This window comes from Hippocampus bargibanti, linkage group LG08, assembly GCF_051943395.1.
Source record: "Hippocampus bargibanti isolate YZ-2025 linkage group LG08, ASM5194339v1, whole genome shotgun sequence".
Lineage (NCBI taxonomy): Eukaryota > Metazoa > Chordata > Actinopteri > Syngnathiformes > Syngnathidae > Hippocampus > Hippocampus bargibanti.
Genome location: NC_142741.1, coordinates 18,049,274 through 18,070,028, shown reverse-complemented (window position 1 = coordinate 18,070,028; position 20,755 = coordinate 18,049,274). Strand labels below are relative to the sequence as shown.

The following is a 20,755-nucleotide window of genomic DNA, read 5'->3' as shown; positions in this document are numbered from 1 at the left end:
TTTTTCATGAATTATTTGGAATGACAGACAACTGCGACTCAGAACAATGTGTAAAATTCAAGAAACTCCAGGAAGATTTAAACAGGACAGTTACAGACTGACTAAGTAGGAAAAGTCTTTTGAGCCCTTTCAAAACAAGTTCTACCACCAAAATAACTCGGTCAAGCCAAGTGTACATAATTACAAATTGTCATACCTGTGGGAGAAGGCCTGATCTGTCACCCTTGCAGAAAGCAAAATGGTTAGGAGGTTCAGGAACCTTTAGTGTAGCTTATACACTAAGTTGTCCCCATCAAGTGAATGGTCCACTGCTGACACTTGACGGGAGCTGAGCTAATATAATATCTGGTAGACATAATACAATGGTACTGCAAGAAACAGTAAATAACATGTCAAACTGTGTGGACCAGTTGGAAACATGCTTAAAAAACTAATAACGATCAAGCTGAGCAGAACACTCCAAAAACTACATCTCAAAATGAATTGATCAGAGAGGTCAGCTAGGCAATGCAGTATCCACAGTAACACACAAAGCTAATATGCCAATAGATGCTCTTAGATCAAAATAATAAGCTACCGACAAAAATATTTTCAAAACATTACAAACTAAGCGGGGCCAAAGATAAACAGACATACAAACAAATAAATAAATAAATAAATAAATAAAAATAATAATAATAATAATAATAATAATAATAATAATAATAATAATAATAATAGGGAGGCCCGGTAGTCGAGTGGTTAGCACACCGGCCTCACAGTGCAGATGTCGCTGGTTCGCGTCCCGGTCCGGCCTCCCTGTGTGGAGTTTGCATGTTCTCCCCGGACCCGCATGGGTTTTCTCCGGGTCCTCCGGTTTCCTCCCACACTCCAAAAACATGCATGGCAGGCAGATTGACCACTCCAAATTGTCCCTAGATGTGAGTGTGAGAGTGAGTCTTTGTGTGCCCTGCGATTGGCTGGCAACCAATTCAGGGTGTCCCCCGCCTCGTGCCCGAAGACAGCTGAGATAGGCTCCAGCAACCCCCCGCAGCCCGAATGAGGAATAAGTGGTACTGAATATGGATGGATCGAAAGTGATCGGTGGTAGAATAAAATATGATAACAGTTCACCGTGTCGGCTGCCTTGCACTCTAAGTCAGTTTGATGGATGGATGTTGCATGAATACATGTTACTAACAATTGTGATATTTGTGAATAGAGTCATGAATATTGAATCAATCCATAATGTATGTAAAATCCATAATGTAAAACGACCCTAATGAGGGATAAGCGGTACGGAAAATGAGATGAGAGAATAATAATAATAATAATAATAATAATAATAATAATAATAATAATAATAATAAATAATAATACATTTATTTTCTACGCGCCTTTCAAAACTCTCAAGGACACTTTACAGTCACAGGATTTTTGTGTGCGTGTATATAAATATAGAAATAAATGAGTGAATATACAAATGTATATTCATTAATATTAATAATAATTATTAAACAAACAAATAACTAACTAAATAAATAAGTACATAAATAAATGTATATTAATTCGTATTAATAATGTTCTATATGAAATACATGAACAAATAAACAAGTTTAATTTCTTCATTAGTGATAAATCATGCTAGAGATACTTAACCACGAGTTACAATATTTAGTGGCACTCTGTTTTAAATACTGAAATTTATGTCACCAAAATAAATCCACAAATGACTGTAAATGTAACAATCAATCAATATCTAAAAACAATGAAATTTATGTTGTGTTGCTGTTATTTCAAGTTGTGTAAAAAATGCTGTGATTTCAAGTTATGTAAAAAATGCTACATAAAAACATGCTCAAAAAGCTATTTTAAACTGACTCAAAACCGAGCTTTGAGTTTATTTATGTATTCATCTATTTTTGCAGAGATACATTGTCTAAAAAAATGTGAATTTCGATGACTCATCAACATGGAACACTCAGTAGCTCAGGTTTTACACCCATCGTTGTTTTTTCAGCTTGCAATTTGTCAAACAGGTGTGAAATCGTCCATTTCTTGAAAAGACAACATCTCAGACCAAAGGTATGTGACACCAAATGACAGCAAACCAAAAGAAAAACATTTGCACTCACTTCGATCCACCTCTGAGCTTCCACGTACGCGTCCTGGCAGCTCACCGTGGACTGTTCTCGCCACTCCATCACCTCAAAACGTACTGTTTTCTTTTTCTTTAAACTGACCCCGCTCTTCCACGTCCAGTGCCGTGGACTTTATCGTACTGTTCTTCCTTCTCTTCTCAACGACGATCGAAACTCGCCGAGTGGACCAACCAGTTGATATTTCCTAAACTCACTGTGAACAAAACACAACGAAGCAGTTACACGCAATCTATTGTCGTGCAAGCGCAAGGTGGACCAGCCATGCATTCTTTCGCATCACATCACATGATCACAAGGGCTCGAACCAGGCACACCTGTCTATTACGCACGAGGTACTGTTGAACATTACCTCGGAATTGTTCTCCCACGCAGCAGTCACGTTATAGTTATGGGCCATATTCCATGTAGTCTGTTAAAGCGTCTAAAATGAAGGGAGCCCGGAGGATCACAAAATGCGCCTTGATAAATTGTTTAAAAAAAGTCCGAGTTTCCCCTTAAAGGGATTATATTTTTTTCCCCGTTTCAAAGAAATTGGGATACTGCAGCGACACTCTGTGCAAGTTGACGCTTATTGCAGGGTGTCAAGCCAAATTAAACCAGGGAACATTATTTGGGAAATTTGGCTTTCAAATGCTCATTTTAAGAATTGGATTATTACCAATTCCAACGATAGTCGGTGTCTCATGACAAAATGTTAGCGGACACCAGGGCAGACAACTCTGAAAAGTTGCCTGCCCCATTTTTCACTACTTGAAACACAACAAGACGATTAATCGCCAAAAAAAAAAAAAAAATGTTGCGAAGTATAAAGGATTTTTTTAAATTAAGGAAGTACCTACCACAAATGCTCCCTTGCTTAATTTATGGTAAATATCCCTTGCTGAAGATGTTGCTCCAGTTGTCATTTGTCGTCGTGATGCACAATGCAATGTTTGTGTTGCGTTGTCTGCTAAAAGCCACGTGGACCCCTCTTTCTAAGCACCTTTCAAAACTCTCAAGTACACTTTCCAGTCACGGTATATTCCGAACCACGAAACGGGCTTCTGATTGACTGCCGTGCCGAGTATGCAAATTGCCAAATAAACGTTCGTTTTCATTTGGCAATTTGCACAATCGGCACGGCAGCCAATCAAAGCCTGTTTCGTTCTTAGGACTATACCGTGACTGTAAAATGTACTTGAAAGTTTTGAAAGGCGCTTAGAAAGAGGCGTCCACATGGCTTGTAGTGGTTTTCTTGTACCTTTTGCTTTATTGAATAAAACAAACGTTTGATTTGAAAAAAATCTTTTTTTCTTTCTTGAAGAAGTTGTCGGCCACCCGGGCAGAAACGTTTTGAAAGTTGTACGCCCGACATAAAAGTTGTACGCCCCGGGCCTCCGGGCAGGTGTTATTTCAAACACAGCTATAGTGTATTCATTTTTAAATCGGTATGAAAAACAATGCTACCAACAGTTCCTTTATAAGAGTGAAAATGAGTCGTTTAAATATTTTCACGTTTCATTGATAAAAATATGAATGTTTGACCAACTTGAAACTTCTACACAGTAATCCCTCATTTTTTTGCGGTTAATGAGAACCAGGAAATCCACGAAATAGTCGAAATATATCCAGGAAGACTCCAGGAATCCACGAAATATAATAATATCCCATGTGATAAAACACAGGGGCTGCAAACCAAGAGATATCATGCTTTCATTGGGTGACGTCAGTAGTGGGAACCAATCAAGCTACATCCATGAACAAAACCGCTGAGTGGTTCTGCATTTTTTGTCTGTGTAAGCTCTCAGTCGAACAGGAGTGGTCCATCGATGAGGTTTCTACAGCCGTCATCTGTACTTTTTTGAAGGTGTTGGATGTTTCGCTTCTTATCCAAGAGGCTTCGTCAGCGAACTAAAATCTTTTGCTGGTAGTTTTGACCCTATATATATATCTCCCTACAGTCCAGACGTGGCAGTGCCAGACTCTACTATGATTGGTCCCTGTGTGACGGGTGTCACAACAGTGACTGTCTTCGCCTCCACGATGCTGCCGTCTTAATGAAGACGAGACGTGTGAATGTGTCTTTTTATTTCTTTTATTTCTGCAACACAGTATGGCAGAAGGGATGGGTGAAGTCGCATGGGTTTCGTCTTGTGATTAACTGCGCAATAAGAAAGCACTATGAAGCACATGTGCTCCAAAGTTCTACTCGACAAAACGTGAAGTAAATAATGACACAAAAAGTAATCTGGACTCGAAATGAATAAGGGAACTAATTAGATAACACTAGACAGTATAAAAGGGGAAACAAAATAAGATATTATCATGAAAATGCGCGTTAATCGAGACCAACAGAAAATTGCGACTCACCCTGAATCTCCTCGAGATTGTTCTAGAAACTATGGGCGGGACATGGTGCCACACTGTGCGCCGTTGCGTCACTTCCTTCATAATTTAATAATCTAAGTGCACAACTCCGTTACACCTGCTCTCAGGTTGGGGGGAGTAGAGGACTACTCCCTGCGACTACACTGATTACTTCTATTGTCCTGACTGATTACTTCTATTGTCCTGCCTGGGTATGGGTTTACAACTGGCCTGATTTCCCCATTTGATCTGGTATATCCTCATCGCATAACTAAGCCTATGTTGCCGAAGAAGTCGTTTGTAGGAACAATCCAAATTGAACCTCACCCCACCATGGCGATTTAGTGAAGGGCTTTCAATATTACATTTACTCGCGAGGACATTAAAGAGAACCAACTAGCCTTTTTGGATTGTAAAGTAATTATAAAAGAGGACAGTGAGCTAAAAACAGAAGTCTTTAGGAAGGCCTCTACAACACAAACTAGGAGCTATCAAAACCCTCCAACATAGGGCTAAACTAATACCTACAAGCGTCGAAGGTAGAGAAAAGGAGTCAAAACATGTCAGGAGAGCACACACAAACTGTGGTTACCCTCAGTGGTCTTTTAACCAATGTCAAAAAAAAAAAGAATAGGGAATGAAACCAAAAATTCTGAAGATACTAAAAGGAGAGGAGTAGCAGTACCTTACAGTGCAGAGGATTCTGCACTGTAAGGTACTGCTTCACTGCTTCAAGGTTCACAAAATTCCTACTTATTTCAAACCGATAAACACAGGCAAAAGTGAGTGCATCCAAAAGATGGGCTGCCAATTGAAAAACAAAGTAATGTAGTTTATTCAATACATTGTAAAAATGAAAATTATAAAGAGCAATACATTGGGACTAAACAAATTCTAAGAAAAAGACTTTATCAACATTGCAGGGATAATACTAGTGGGCCTCAATCTGCAGTACATATGCACCTAAAAGCTAGCAACCACTCATTTGACGACAATGAGGTTATAATCTTAGCGAAAGAAAATAGATGGTTTGAAATAGGAGTAAAAGAAGCTATATTCATAAAACAGCAAAACCCTTCACTAAATCACCATGGTGGGTTGAGATTCAATTTGGATTGTTCTTACAGCCGACTTCTTAGGCAACATAGGCTTAGATATGCTTATTAGGTGATACCAAATCAAATGGGGCAATCAGGCCAGTCATAGACCCATATTCAGGCAGGACAATAGAATTAATCAGTCAGGACAATAGAAGTAATCAGTGTAGCCGCAGGGAGTAGCCCTCTGCTCCCCCCAGACTCTGCTATGATTGGTCCCCTGAGAGCGGGGACCAATCATAGCAGAGTCTGACATCGCCATGTCTGGACAGTAGGGATATACAGTATATAGGGCCAAAACTACCAGCAAAAGATTTTAGTTCGCCGACGAAGCCTCTTGCATAAGAAGCGAAACGTCCGACACCTTCAAAGAAGTGCAGACGACGGCTGAAGAAACCTTCTCATCAATAAGGAAAATGTATTTTAGACTGGGTTGTGTCAGGAAGTGCATCCGACGTAAAAGTTTGGCCAAAACAAAGATGCACAACAAACCTCTGAAGATGGAGGACACTGATCAGCTGTGGCGACCCCTGAAAAGAAGACTGGACTCAACTAAACTGTATTTATAGAGCACTTTCAAACAGACAAACTGCATACAAAGTGCTGTACATAGACAACTATCATATACATGCAATAAAGCAGTCACAAAGATAGGAGAGAGCACCAGAGAGTAAAACTAAGATCAAGTCTGAATCATACTGAGTCAAATGCCAAAGAGTACAAGTGAGTTGAGGTGGAATTTCAAGATGGGGACTGTCAATGGCAGGTCATTTCAGAGAGAGGGACCAGCAACAGAAGAGGCTAGATCCCTTCTGAGCCTCAGTTTAGTTGTTAGCACCGGAATGTGTTTAGACTGAAAGACAGAAACTGGACACTGATCGTAGCAGTCAGTTCAATGTTATGCAAAGAATCATCAATAGTCTCTGTATGGAGTAACAGCACGAAACATGTGCTTTGCCGATTTTATTTCACCGATTTCTGTTGCACATGTGCTGACGATGCGCCGACATAAACATTGCCTCCTCCTGGACTGATATCCAGGGCAGCAACAAATGCTCATCAATGTAAAGAGAACACAAAGACATGACATTCATTTTATTGTTTAATTGAGAAGTGTGTTTTAAATGATTACAAAAAACAAAAGGCATCCTTCACAAGGACATCGACTGGCACCCAGGTGGAGACGTGCTCAATTAGTAACCGCTTCATAACACCGTCTTTTACATCCAAAACCGCCACGGACACTGAACACTGCTCAATTTTGTCAACATTTTAGTGCAGTAACAAGCTAGCATTTGTCGTAGCTTCTAAACGATCTCCGCCAAGTTCGTCAAGATAATTAATAATAATGCTTTTCATGTTTTAACTGAAAAACGTTAATTAGCTTCCAGTGAATCAGTAGCTGAGCTGTGTTGAAGATGTAGATAAAGCCAGCACTTGAGGATGTTTTGGCAGTAAAAATGTTCCCTCCACTTATGGGATTGCCTCAATAAGATTCTTTGGAGAGGGCAATGATCGTGAAGCGGACCTCCTGTGGGTCGCGGGCCATGAAGGTCTTACAAACCTCCGAAGCGTCCTGCAATGAAAAGGAGTTGGGCTTTCACATGTTTGTCTTCACAACAACCGCAACATTTTTTTTGTGGTGAGGGAGGGTACCATCCTACCTCGAGGAGAGTATCTTGCGTTGTTTTCCCGTGAATAATTGGAAAGGGTTTACGACCATCTGGGTGAGGAAAAACATGGTATATTTTTGCCATATACATAATTAAATCTGACTATTCCGGAAGCAGCATAGCAAACAACGCAATTTCTTCATGATTGTTATCCTTGATTGGACGGTCAATGCGCTGAAGTCAAATTTTGTCAAACGTGTAGGTTTTTTTTCAAATACATACTTTGTATAATTTTAATGGTCATTCGACATTGCAATCAGCTCACCTAATTCATACAGCTGCCCTCCGACATTCACAAACGCTATGAAGTGAAGGTTGACTTTCTCATCTATGCTTGGTGCCTGTAAAAGAAAAAAATATATATAAAACGCAACAAAAGCAACAACAACGTGCCTTCCCTCAAATCTAAGTAATGAGCACAACCAAGCACACACCTCAGTCTGTCCCTCCTGTGCACTAGATTCATGTGTGACACGTATACTCTGTTGATTAAAAACAAGGGGTATTAGCTGATGTTCATGCTAACATTCAATGCTGTTATGTTACTCTCAGGAGTACCTCATCTGTCTCCAGGAAGACACCTCTTTCTTGCGGATTCATTTTACTGGTCAGTTCGACAAATTTCTTCAGTAAGGAGTCAGACTCTGGAAGAAAAACAATTACATACATGAAAAATGAATACTGCGATTGGCTGGCAGCCAATGCAGGTGTCCCCTGCCGAGTGCCTGATGAAGGCAGGGATAGGCTCCAGCACCTCACCTCCTGCGACCCTAATGGGGATGAAGCGGTATTTTTTTAATAATGAATGGATGGATGAAAAATAAATAGTGCAGGCTTGCCCAAAGTGGCCTGTGATGAGTTCCAGTTTAGTCGAGCACATTAAAAAAAAAAATAGTATATTGGAGAAAAAAAACTAATAACTACAGTTCCTTTATTAACATATTAATGTTCATGTCTGTATAGTACACACATCCAAACATGCAAATGTATTTTAGTCATTATTTTTCCCTCTTGATATGTTCAAAACATAAGTGTAACATCCATGTTTACATATTGTATCATGAAACAAAAAAATACAGAAAGACAAATGTGTTTGCATTATTGATGATCTGACTAAAGGCTTGATAAGATTATTGAGAACAGTCTTAATTGCATGCAAAACAGCTATCCTCCAATATCAGACTGCATGGTCGTTTTATCTCCATCTTGGTTATTTTAATGTTCATTTTCTAATTTTATGTTTGGCTATCAGGAATAAACAAAATGACTTATAAGGATGCGGGAATTACCTCCAACTCCAAGGTTTATCAACAACTCTGCTTACACGGCATATAGTGAATAATTTTCCCAAATGCCACTTGATGTTGTGGTACTTCATAAGAAGAACTGAGGCGGAACGGTGTCCTGCCTATTTATTCAGTATACCGAGGTAATATTGGAGTGGTGAAAAGAAAGAGGAGTCAGAGGCAGTTTTCAAAAACCAAACAACAAAAGTCTTTACCACATGTCAGTGTAGTTAGGATTTATTACATCTCCACCATCACACTTTTGGAAGTTCTGCCCAAAAGAGGCTCAAGTATCCATTTTGAAAATTTGGTGTCTCAGAGAAATGACAACTCACCAAATTCCAGGTGTGCTAAATTGTTGGCCACTGCATGAATTAGTCCTATCGTGCCGCAGGCATTGCCGATCGTTTGCCTCATGAAATAAACGTCAGGGGACACTTCCTGACGTTCATTCTTTAGTCTTTCTTCCTCTTCTTGCTTGAATGCTTCATACTGGTTAACATACATTATATTCATTAAACATATACTACAACGTGTTTAGAGCAAATCTGTTGTCGCAATACTGATTTGCCACCCATGCAATAGATAAGGGGCAGGCAACACCGGTCTTCAGGTTGTAGATATTCACTCATTCACTACATTCAATTCAACTGATTAGCAAATAACCCAGATTTGCAGAAGCCGGATAATGAACCTGTTCATATGAATCATGTATGTCAAAGTGGGAAAACATCTAAATTTTAGATTCTAAAACGTGGACAGGAGCTCTTAGACCGGAATTGCCGACACCTCCATTAGTTTGTGCCAATCAAAATGTATATGTACGTACCCTCTCTGTGATGGGGAAGAGGAGCAACACAGCACAAACGGGTCTTGGCACCATGCTGAGCATATCTGAATCCAACCCATACACGTCTCCAAACTGCCAGCTTTGCTTCATACCCAAAGAGTTGACGAACTAGCCAGAAAACGTTTAACGTTTACTATAAGCGATGTCATTCAATGCAAGCAACGTAGCAAATTCTGTCACTGATTGATCACAACATTGGCGTTTAGGGCCGAATACCATTTTGCAGAGTGCAATTTAAACGGGTTGTCCACAAATTAATTGATTTGAAGCCGCACTCACCTTTGTCATGACCTGAAAAGATACAAAAAGAGCCATTAGTTAAGATTTCGTAAACATGGTGACAACTATAACGCTATTAGCTTTCGTTCTGGTTCTAGCACTGGGTAGGCAGTTAGCATATGGTTGTATGTTCAACAATGTTCAACATGTCTCATAAGGAACAAACCATCAAAACGTACTTCGGGATTAGCTTCCAGAGGCAACCAAGTGGGTGCACTCATTTTGAAGACAAAGACAACGAGTTTCCTTGCAAAACAGACAAGAAACTAGACAACCACAGGCGACTGCGACAGCCGGACAGAGCTTCCGAATCAGTACCCGCACTCACTATTTAATAGTATTGAGAGGGGAGTTTTTTTTCTGCCATGGGACGCATTTTAAAAAATATTTTCATATTTACTTTCACTTCACGCATTTTTTTTATAATTCAAATACAGGTTTATATTAAAATGTTAGATATATACTCGCTATAATTACAATGGATAATCATTTTCTACGTTTTAAAACTGAGTACTTCCCCAAGAATGAATTATTCCAAAATTGAGGGCGGGATTCCAAGGCAGTTTTGCTTTCATATGCGAATAACGTGTTTTGTAGATATAACTGGACACGAAATAGGCACATTATAAAAATGAGTATTTTGAATTGTTCTCAAATCAAAAGAACAGAGGAAAACATTGTTAAACAATCACACGTTAAGAAGGAAATAGTCTCCATGTGTTGCATACAGATATCAGACAGGGGCGTCTCTGCAGTACTTCGAGGCGAAAAAGTCGAGTCAGAGATGTTCTTCAAATTGAGATGAAATTGATGATCCAACAGTTGATTTAGGAAGTCGATTGCGTTTTACAATATAGCTGCATTACAAATATACCTAGTATTGTATGATATGCCACATACATTAACAAAATGCAACTGGCATTGTTTTTACTGCACATTTCTAAATTAAACAACCAATTTTGTTGGTAACCCGGAAGTTGTTTACAGTGCTTTTGTAAATCACGTTATCCACACTTCGAGAACGTTTTTGAGCCACGCTAACTCCGAGAATGCCATCGGTCAAGCACGTACTTGGTGTGTCAAATATTATTTTATGTGTGCGTGGAATCATAGCTGTCATTTTAACCTCAGGGAGTTGCCTTGTTTGTGTAACATAACTTGTTTTGACGACTACCGAAGAGAGCGTTGTCTTATCTGGCGAGAGCTTGGTAGCTAGCTATGCTGTAGCTAACTGAATATTTCTGTGTCCATGTGAAATGCTGATAGTAACTTCGTTTTTTGCATTGGTTATAAGGGGCAGACAGTGTTGTGGAGCGCATCTGCAGACTCAATCCGGATTTATTGGCAGAACACGTAAGTGCATACGACGGCAGAAATAGTCCCCAATTTCCCCCTAAAAGATGCTGTTTTCACACAGCTGAATCATGATGTATTGTTGCGCCTTCATATATTTATTTATTTTATAATTTCCAGTGTCAGCACATCCTGAGTTATCTGCAAGGTCAGACAAAAGGAGTTGATTCCGCCGAAAGTTGTGATGTACGCAACTACACATTATGGAATTCATGTTTGTATACATGCTTGATTTTTTATGACACACACAACTATCTTTATGCTGTGTCCAGACATTTCAAAGAGCTGGAGTCTCACTTGGCCATGAATCTCTACAGAGCACCAACAGATTCCTCACGATAACCTTCAGGTATTGGCCAATGTTGTGGTGCAGGTATCAACATATGTAGAAGAGCTTTGTCCTAATGTTTTATAATTGGCAGGTCTGCTGCAAAGAGCAAACTGTCTGCAGATGACCTCATATCAAGGCTAGAACAAGGGAGCAAAAATTGGTCCAAAGCTTCACTCCAGGTGCAATGACTTCATCTCTAATGAAGACAAGCATTTATACAAGACAATACAATGCAATACATCCCCTTTTATATAGCGCTTTCACAACAGCTGCAGCAGTGACATAGCCCTTTACAAAACAGTTTACGTATGTAACATTATTTTTTTTAAGAGGATTACTCTTAGATACTAATATACTCTCACATAAATTTTTCTGGAACACAAATTTCACTTTCACTTTGCTGCTGTGAAATGTAAATTTCTCCACTGTGAGACTAATAAAGGCATATCCAATCCAATCCAAAATTTTAGTTGGCAGAAATTACACTGCAGTGGACAAAAAGACACGCCGTAAAAACCTGCTGGTAGAATAGCTAATAAACCCCATATTGAAGACACAAAACAAGACTTCTTAGTAGAAAAATATTTTTTTAAAGTCACGGTGGAAAGCTATGATAATGTACCAATTTACAAACAAAAATATATAATTTCCACTGTGAAAGTATATATATTCAGGTTGATGCCAAGTAGCAAAACCTGATTTACCTTAGTTGCTTGAAAGTTGTGTGTGTGTGTGTGTGTGTGTGTGTGTGTGTGTGTGTGTGGTTTCGGACGTTTCGCCTCCTATCCAAGAGGCTTCGTCAGCGAACTAAAGTCTGACTGGTCGTATCGGCCCCATTTATATATCCCTAATGTCCAGACCTGGTGGCGCCGGACACAGCTATGATAGGTCCCTACTCTCAGGTTGGGGGGGGGGGGGGGGCGGGACCCCCCCCCTGTGGCCCCACTGATTGTTCCTACATTCCTGACTAACGATTGGCCTATTACACCCACTCCCCCCGGTATCACCTCATCAGCATAACGACCCTCATCAGCATTGCGAAAGTTGCCTAACCTGTTTTGCCTGAGCAGGCTATTGTATGAACGATCCAAATTGAACCTCACACCACCAGACCGGTTTAATGAAGGATTTTGTTGTTTTATAAGAATCGCCTCTTTTACCCCCCTTTCAAACCATCTATGTTCTTTCGCTAAGATTTTAACCTCATTGTCGTCAAATGAGTGGTTGCTAGCTTTTAGGTGCAAATGTACTGCCGATTGAGGCCCACTAGTATTATCCCTGCGATGTTGATAAAGTCTTTTTTTGAGAATTTGTTGAGTCTCCCCAATGTACTGCTCTTTACAATTTTCATTCTTACAATGTATGGAATAAACTACATTACTTTGTTTTTCATTTGGTAGCCTATCTTTTGGATGCACTAATTTTTGCCTTAACGTGTTTATCGGTTTGAAATAAGTAGGAATTTTATGTTGCCAAAGGACTCTTTGTAATTTTTCAGAAACTCCTGCAATGTACGGTACTGCTACTCCTCTCCTTTTTAGACATAATGTCAGAAATGACATAATGTGGCCAATGTTGTGGTGCAGGTATCATAATGTCAGAAATGACATAATGTCAGAAAGAAAGAATAGCGAACGAAACCAATAATTCTCAAGATTCTAAAAGGAAAGGAGTAGCAGTACCGTACATTGCAGGAGTTTCTGAAAAATTACAGAGTCCTTTGGCAACATAAAATTCCTACTTATTTCAAACCGATAAACACGTTAAGGCAAAAATTAGTGCATCCAAAAGATAGGCTACCAAATGAAAAACAAAGTAATGTAGTTTATTCCATACATTGTAAGAATGAAAATTGTAAAGAGCAGTACATTGGGGAGACTCAACAAATTCTCAATAAAAGACTTTATCAACATCGCAGGGATAATACTAGTGGGCCTCAATCGGCAGTACATTTGCACCTAAAAGCTAGCAACCACTCATTTGACGACAATGAGGTTAAAATCTTAGCGAAAGAACATAGATGGTTTGAAAGGGGGTAAAAGAGGCGATTCTTATAAAACAACAAAATCCTTCATTAAACCGGTCTGGTGGTGTGAGGTTCAATTTGGATCGTTCATACAATAGCCTGCTCAGGCAAAACAGGTTAGGCAACTTTCGCAATGCTGATGAGGGTCGTTATGCTGATGAGGTGATACCGGGGGGAGTGGGGGTAATAGGCCAATCGTTAGTCAGGAATGTAGGAACAATCAGCCACAGGGGGGGGTCCCGCGCCCCCCCCAACCTGAGAGTAGGGACCTATCATAGCTGTGTCCGGCGCCACCAGGTCTGGACATTAGGGATATATAAATGGGGCCGATACGACCAGTCAGACTTTAGTTCGCTGACGAAGCCTCTTGGATAGGAGGCGAAACGTCCGAAACCTTCACTTTTGTACAGATGACGGCTGAAGAAACCTTCTCATCGATGGACCACTCCTGTACGACTGAGAGCTTACACAGACGTATGTATGTATGTATATATATATATATATAGTTTCTTTCCCTCAATACAATACAATATATCTTATAATAATATTTCTTACTTCAGGTGCTTCACAGCTTGTGGAGTCAACATGGAGAATCGGTGCAAGTCCAGCAAGCAGCCCAGGACTTGTGCAGCGTTGGTCAGGTAATCATTACAATACTGTACAGTGGCTTTGCTTATTTTGACCTGGTCCAACTCGTGAACTTGAATATTAACACCGTTGTTGTTTGTAGCTTGTGGATTTACCTTAGTTGCTTGAAAGGTGTGTGTGTGTGTGTGTGTGTGTGTGTGTGTGTGTGTGTGTGTGTGTGTGTGTGTGTGTGTGTGTGTGTGTGTGTGTGTGTGTGTGTGTGTGTGTGTGTGTGTGTGTGTGTGTGTGTATGTATGTATGTATGTATGTATGTATGTATGTATGTATGTATGGATGAGAAGGTTTCTTCAGCCGTCATCTGTACAAAAGTGAAGGTTTCGGACGTTTCGCCTCCTATCCAAGAGGCTTCGTCAGCGAACTAAAGTCTGACTGGTCGTATCGGCCCCATTTATATATCCCTAATGTCCAGACCTGGTGGCGCCGGACACAGCTATGATAGGTCCCTACTCTCAGGTTGGGGGGGGGGGGGGGCGGGACCCCCCCCCTGTGGCCCCACTGATTGTTCCTACATTCCTGACTAACGATTGGCCTATTACACCCACTCCCCCCGGTATCACCTCATCAGCATAACGACCCTCATCAGCATTGCGAAAGTTGCCTAACCTGTTTTGCCTGAGCAGGCTATTGTATGAACGATCCAAATTGAACCTCACACCACCAGACCGGTTTAATGAAGGATTTTGTTGTTTTATAAGAATCGCCTCTTTTACCCCCCTTTCAAACCATCTATGTTCTTTCGCTAAGATTTTAACCTCATTGTCGTCAAATGAGTGGTTGCTAGCTTTTAGGTGCAAATGTACTGCCGATTGAGGCCCACTAGTATTATCCCTGCGATGTTGATAAAGTCTTTTTTTGAGAATTTGTTGAGTCTCCCCAATGTACTGCTCTTTACAATTTTCATTCTTACAATGTATGGAATAAACTACATTACTTTGTTTTTCATTTGGTAGCCTATCTTTTGGATGCACTAATTTTTGCCTTAACGTGTTTATCGGTTTGAAATAAGTAGGAATTTTATGTTGCCAAAGGACTCTTTGTAATTTTTCAGAAACTCCTGCAATGTACGGTACTGCTACTCCTCTCCTTTTTAGACATAATGTCAGAAATGACATAATGTGGCCAATGTTGTGGTGCAGGTATCATAATGTCAGAAATGACATAATGTCAGAAAGAAAGAATAGCGAACGAAACCAATAATTCTCAAGATTCTAAAAGGAAAGGAGTAGCAGTACCGTACATTGCAGGAGTTTCTGAAAAATTACAGAGTCCTTTGGCAACATAAAATTCCTACTTATTTCAAACCGATAAACACGTTAAGGCAAAAATTAGTGCATCCAAAAGATAGGCTACCAAATGAAAAACAAAGTAATGTAGTTTATTCCATACATTGTAAGAATGAAAATTGTAAAGAGCAGTACATTGGGGAGACTCAACAAATTCTCAATAAAAGACTTTATCAACATCGCAGGGATAATACTAGTGGGCCTCAATCGGCAGTACATTTGCACCTAAAAGCTAGCAACCACTCATTTGACGACAATGAGGTTAAAATCTTAGCGAAAGAACATAGATGGTTTGAAAGGGGGGTAAAAGAGGCGATTCTTATAAAACAACAAAATCCTTCATTAAACCGGTCTGGTGGTGTGAGGTTCAATTTGGATCGTTCATACAATAGCCTGCTCAGGCAAAACAGGTTAGGCAACTTTCGCAATGCTGATGAGGGTCGTTATGCTGATGAGGTGATACCGGGGGGAGTGGGGGTAATAGGCCAATCGTATGTATGTATATATATATATATATATATATAGTTTCTTTCCCTCAATACAATACAATATATCTTATAATAATATTTCTTACTTCAGGTGCTTCACAGCTTGTGGAGTCAACATGGAGAATCGGTGCAAGTCCAGCAAGCAGCCCAGGACTTGTGCAGCGTTGGTCAGGTAATCATTACAATACTGTACAGTGGCTTTGCTTATTTTGACCTGGTCCAACTCGTGAACTTGAATATTAACACTGTTGTTGTTTGTAGCTTGTGGACATGCAGTGGAAATTGGGAATGGCAGTGAGCTCTGACATCTGCCGCTCTCTCAACTCGCCCTTTGTCACCATCCTGCTGAAAATCGCTGAGCCATCAGGCCAGATCAACCGGAAGGTTTTTGAGATGACCGTCCCGCAGTTTCATGTATGCACCAGCATGTTCAGTATCATTTATTCCGGCATGATAATTTGACTTAACATTTTGTTTCTTCGTAGAACTTTCACAAGCAATTGAAAGAGCTTGCAACTGTCATGGAGACTATATGATGGCTTACGACTGCACATGTCAACATTTCCTGATGCCTCACATTTTCACACTATTGAATGTTTTGTACTGTTGAAATGCTTTATTATTCAACGCCATCCAGTAATATCACATTTTGAAAATTTCAGAAATATACCTCACAAGGTACAATACATAATGATGACAAAAATTACTCATCGTTAGCTCTCACATCAGATATGTAAATTTTGTGTCCTTCATTTGCACAGAACAACCATTACTTACTAATGTTTGTGAACACTTTCATTAAGACAAAGTACAGCATGTTGAGTCTGATAATGATAAAAAACACCTTTAATAGTAGAGAATTGTCTGAAGCGCCAATGCATGTTTTACATGGACAGCTCATGTGTTGAATGGAAGCAATATGTTAAAAGAGACAAAAGAAAACATGCTGTCAGTACCTAGAGCTTTGTAGTATTAACACTTTAACAGTGCAAGCTTGAGAACATTAACAAATACACAGTGATCTGTAATTTGTGCCAAAAATATAGTCCCATTATTTGTTCTAGAAATAAACCCGTCAATTCTTTTACAGTCTTCTGTGCCTCCTGCTTAGGTGAAAGCATTTTGTACGATACATGTCAGACAATGACCTTAAGTTGGAATAATGGCCAGGTCTTAATGTTAACACAGACGGAATGTCCCTGTGTTGCAGAATCCACTGCGGCACAGATGGAGACTCGTCTCCCGAATGACTTGCATGACCTCAGAAAGCATGTGGTGTTCATATACCAACTGTATACCATCTATTCCCATTGGAACGAGGCCAGGGTTGCAATTGTCATGTTTTCTTGGCTACTGTAAATCGTTTCCAAAAAATCTCAATAAATGCTGGAAAGCACTACTCTGTGTTAATTTATGACAATTACTTTGTTTGATTGAAAGCAGGCATACTGCTAAGTATAGTCTTCCAGTCCTTTCCTCTGCGATTGTGTGTTAGGAATGTTGCCCTGGTTCCTCAAGCAGTCGTGATTTTGTAAAAAAAAAATCATAATTTGTGAACCTTTGTCAGAAGTACGTACAATGGTCAATGGAACCCCGCGATTCGTATAATACAGTATATCTGTTGTAGTACCAATACTGTCGCAAGAGTGGCAGCATGACGCCTCCGGGCAATCCAGACTACTATACAAAGAAGAACGTACAGTATTCGAAAACTGAAAATAACAAAGATAACTAAATGTTAATACTGTGGTTGAAAACTTCGGTATTACAGTGACTGGGGACTATACACGTCAGAAGTAACACAACCAGTCGCTCTTGTATTTGTCCACGGCAACATTTCAAGCTTCAGGTCGCTCATATCTGAGCTATTGTCAATCTGTGCATACTCCGCAATAACTATGACGGAGGTATGGTGTTGAATAGCAGACATGAACAGAATGAGCATGTTCTAGACATCGAATCATCTTTCAGCCATTGATTGCCAACGGTAATGTGAAATGATTCGGGAACAAAGTTTGGGGTATATCTAGGGTTAAACTCTAAGTACATATTAATATTTTAAGGGGTGGGTGTCAAGGATTTGTCTTCGTGACGAGTCCGGTTTCATTGTCGACTGCTTTGATTGGCCATGTGAAAATGGCAGGAAATAAACTCAAAATCTTTTTATATGGCAATATTTTCGTAGAGTAAAGAAACAAGCAGCCGGTTTTGGCAGCACGAGTGCTGCAATGTCTTTGTCGATAACGTTGCAGCCGCTATTTTTGGGGGAGCCTTGGATTCACGGCACGTGTTGGGTGTGCAATGTGGGTCTCCCTCGTAAGTAACATTGTTAAAATAATGGTCATTCTATATATGTCGTATGATCCACCAATGAAACGGCAAAAATATCCATCAACTCGATGCAGTTTATTCCCCTGCCCCCAGATAAATGCTTTAATGGTCCTCTAATGAGGTATGATATGAAGTAATTGAACAACGTGATTGACGTTGACACACAAAATGTGTTTGTCAGGTCCCAAGAAAAACGCTCTGGAGGACACTGCTGCACGGACGGGAACATGCGCAGAAGTGGAAAAGATACACCCTGTTTTGGATCTGCGCTGTCACGTTTCTCCACACGGAAGCCCTACCCCTAAACTCGCACATGTGCCATGGATGGGCGGGTCCTCGAGGTGCTAGGGCCGCTCCACCTCCCTTCTGCAAGACTTCGTCGAAGGAAAGCCAGACCACAGGCGAGAAAGCCCTTCAAACTACGTTTCAGGTATCTTTGAAGGGGGAATCGGCATGTCGTCGCTGCCGGGTCTGTTCGTGCTCAGGCCATGGGCATGTGGGGAGTCTGACGTCCTCCTGAAGAAAGTAAGCAGAGCCTGGTGTCCACATCGGCGCACTCCTGAATCACGTTTCTAGCTTGCTTGTATGGACAAAAACAAAAAGAAGAGGAAGAAAGGGACTTCGTGATACTAAGTGCGAATTTGTTTGTTCGTTTTATTCCATCCCACTGAGCGATTTTGGGAAGCGGCATTTTTTTCCAGAAAAAAAGTTTTAAATGTCACAGCTGTCCAGCATGGAGACCCTCTCGGGCGAGGACGGGAGCCATATACCGGAGAAGAGGTTCCCACTTATCTACATCGGCTGGTTGGTGTTGGACCGCCGCACCACGCTGCCTATGCTCCCGTGGCTGGTGGCCGAGATCCGCCGGAGGAGCGAGCGGGGTGACTGCGGCCCCGCCATGCAGCCGCGGGAGGTGCAGCTGGTGCTCCACAGCCCTTTCCTCCGCTGTGTGCCATGCTCTTCTTCTTCCCCCTCCTCCTCCAACAACAACTATTCGGTTTTTATCTTCGAGCACAAGGCGCAGCACATCTCCCGTTTCATGCACAACAGCAACGAACTCACCTACTTTGCCTATCTGTTGCGGGCCCACCCTGACAACCCCGAAGCTGAGATGTCCTGTCACGTGTTCAAGGCCAGTGACCCAAACCAGGTACCCAGCAGTCACATGCGTCTCTGACACCCAGAACCCCAACCCCACCCCTTAGCCTCAACCCACCCGTGCAGCACCCAACCCAAATTGAATGCCACAATCTGGAAGACACTACTAGTGAACACCACTGTGAATGATCAGTTTGTTTGGCATGTATGCCTCACAGTCAGAAGTTCTGCGTGCATCTTATCTCTGGCTTCCTCCCGCATTCCAAAAACATGCATGTTAAATGAGTTCAATACTGTAAATTGCAACTGTCATACTCAACTGTATTTATTGTTCTGGCTTTCCTTGGCGCTTTCTGTTATGATAATGGAGGTCATATAAATGCACATTCACACCATAATACCACTACGCTGCTTGTTAATTTCTTATTTTTAGCAAGAACATAATTTTGAAATCAATTATCTTGGAAAATGATAACATCCAAATATTTAAGGACCAAACTATTAGTTATGTTGAAATGTGGTGAGAAAAATTTAAATATTTACAAAATGCAATTCTAGTACAGCTTTTCCAACACAATGTAAAGAACAAATCTATTTGGTACGAAATGCAGTATTTGTTTCAGTGGTCCAATGGTTATGATGTGTGTGGTTTGCATCTACCTAGGCCTGCTTGAGCTTTCTCCGGCTGCTTATGTTTCCTCCCACGTTCAAAAAACATGCATGGCAGGCAGATTGAACACTGTAAATTGCCCCCCGTTGTGATTGTGAGCGCGGATGGTTGTTCGTGTCTGTGTGCTCTGCGTTTGGCTGACAATCGGCTCAGGGTCTCCCCTGCCTGAAGAAAACTGGGATAGGCAAAAAAAATCCTAACAACCATCGTGAGGATAAAGCAGATTGGAAAATGGATGGAGGCATAGCAACTAATGATGTGGCAAGATAGGTACAGTCCTTGAGTTTGACACCTGTGCTTTAATTTGTCCATATGGTGTTTTTGAGCCTCTTCAGAGTCTCATTTTTGCTCATGAACTTTCGCTCCCATATGAATCAGCTAAACTCAAAGTACCTGCATAATATGTCATTTGAAATCTAAACACACTTACAGTAGGTGGCTCGTTCTATCCTTCCAGGTGACCTTTCACCAAGGTTACTCCACAGCTCTATTCCGGACACATGAATTGGCCCTTGATAAAAATGATAAACTGCAAGCTATCTAAGTATGGTCTCCCTTCTAAGTCTTACAAGGGAAAGTTACAGTATTTCAAAAAAACGTTTAGTATTTTTTCAGCCATAAAATACATTTTGCTGAGCCATTATACACTGTAAAACCCAACAAGTTGAAAGTACTCAAAATTTTTATGGCAACTGATTACGTCAAAAATTTTGAGTACAGTTTACTCAAAAATTTGAGTCCAGTTTACTCAAAATTTTTGAGTAGTGGAAATACATTTTATGAGTTTGACTGAACTTAAATGTTATGAGTTTGAATGAACTTAAAAGATGCACTTTCAGTTTACTCTAATGTTTT

The 20,755-nt window shown here is 40.5% G+C and overlaps 4 protein-coding genes across 5 annotated transcripts in view; 2 read left to right on the top strand and 2 right to left on the bottom strand.

The window, feature by feature from the left end:
* lmo7a (LIM domain 7a) overlaps positions 1-2,349 on the bottom strand; it is a 78,879-nt gene extending 76,530 nt beyond the window's left edge. Inside the window, 1 exon segment of the mRNA XM_089002256.1 lies at positions 2,115-2,349. Coding sequence (XP_088858382.1) covers positions 2,115-2,183 — 69 coding nt within the window. The 5' untranslated portion in view covers positions 2,184-2,349.
* Positions 2,350-6,673: 4,324 nt separating this feature from the next.
* On the bottom strand, positions 6,674-9,523 carry uchl3 (ubiquitin carboxyl-terminal esterase L3 (ubiquitin thiolesterase)). Its single transcript, XM_089002468.1, has 7 exons — positions 9,373-9,523; positions 8,879-9,035; positions 7,816-7,901; positions 7,692-7,739; positions 7,523-7,598; positions 7,249-7,307; positions 6,674-7,160 (listed from the first exon to the last, which is right to left on the bottom strand). The coding sequence occupies exons 1-7, from the start codon at positions 9,481-9,483 to the stop codon at positions 7,071-7,073; spliced, it is 627 nt and encodes a 208-aa protein (XP_088858594.1). The 5' UTR covers positions 9,484-9,523; the 3' UTR covers positions 6,674-7,070.
* A 1,121-nt stretch (positions 9,524-10,644) lies between these two features.
* On the top strand, positions 10,645-16,893 carry commd6 (COMM domain containing 6). Its single transcript, XM_089002591.1, has 8 exons — positions 10,645-10,746; positions 10,967-11,025; positions 11,146-11,211; positions 11,298-11,374; positions 11,448-11,535; positions 13,943-14,023; positions 16,063-16,215; positions 16,287-16,893. Exons 1-8 carry the CDS (start codon positions 10,722-10,724, stop codon positions 16,335-16,337), a joined length of 600 nt encoding a protein of 199 aa, XP_088858717.1. The 5' UTR covers positions 10,645-10,721; the 3' UTR covers positions 16,338-16,893.
* Positions 16,894-18,313: 1,420 nt separating this feature from the next.
* The window catches only part of tbc1d4 (TBC1 domain family, member 4), a 53,536-nt gene continuing 51,094 nt past the window's right edge, over positions 18,314-20,755 (top strand). For both annotated transcript variants that reach the window (XM_089002142.1, XM_089002141.1), the window contains exon 1: positions 18,314-19,282. In XM_089002142.1, the coding sequence (XP_088858268.1) occupies positions 18,848-19,282 (435 nt within the window). In that variant the 5' untranslated portion in view covers positions 18,314-18,847. The remainder of the gene's footprint in view (positions 19,283-20,755) is intronic.

Excerpts from the sequence above, each read along its gene's own strand:
- commd6 (XM_089002591.1), top strand. The coding sequence starts at position 10,722 with ATGCCATCGGTCAAGCACGTACTTG. Across the intron at positions 11,212-11,297 it reads ATTCCGCCGAAAGTTGTGAT|ACATTTCAAAGAGCTGGAGT; the intron begins GTACGCAACTAC and ends TGCTGTGTCCAG. Across the intron at positions 14,024-16,062 it reads ACTTGTGCAGCGTTGGTCAG|CTTGTGGACATGCAGTGGAA; the intron begins GTAATCATTACA and ends TGTTGTTTGTAG.
- uchl3 (XM_089002468.1), bottom strand. The coding sequence starts at position 9,483 with ATGAAGCAAAGCTGGCAGTTTGGAGACGTGTATGGGTTGGATTCAGAT. Across the intron at positions 7,740-7,815 it reads TCTTCCTGGAGACAGATGAG|AGTATACGTGTCACACATGA; the intron begins GTACTCCTGAGA and ends TTTAATCAACAG. Across the intron at positions 7,161-7,248 it reads CGCAAGATACTCTCCTCGAG|GACGCTTCGGAGGTTTGTAA; the intron begins GTAGGATGGTAC and ends TTTTCATTGCAG.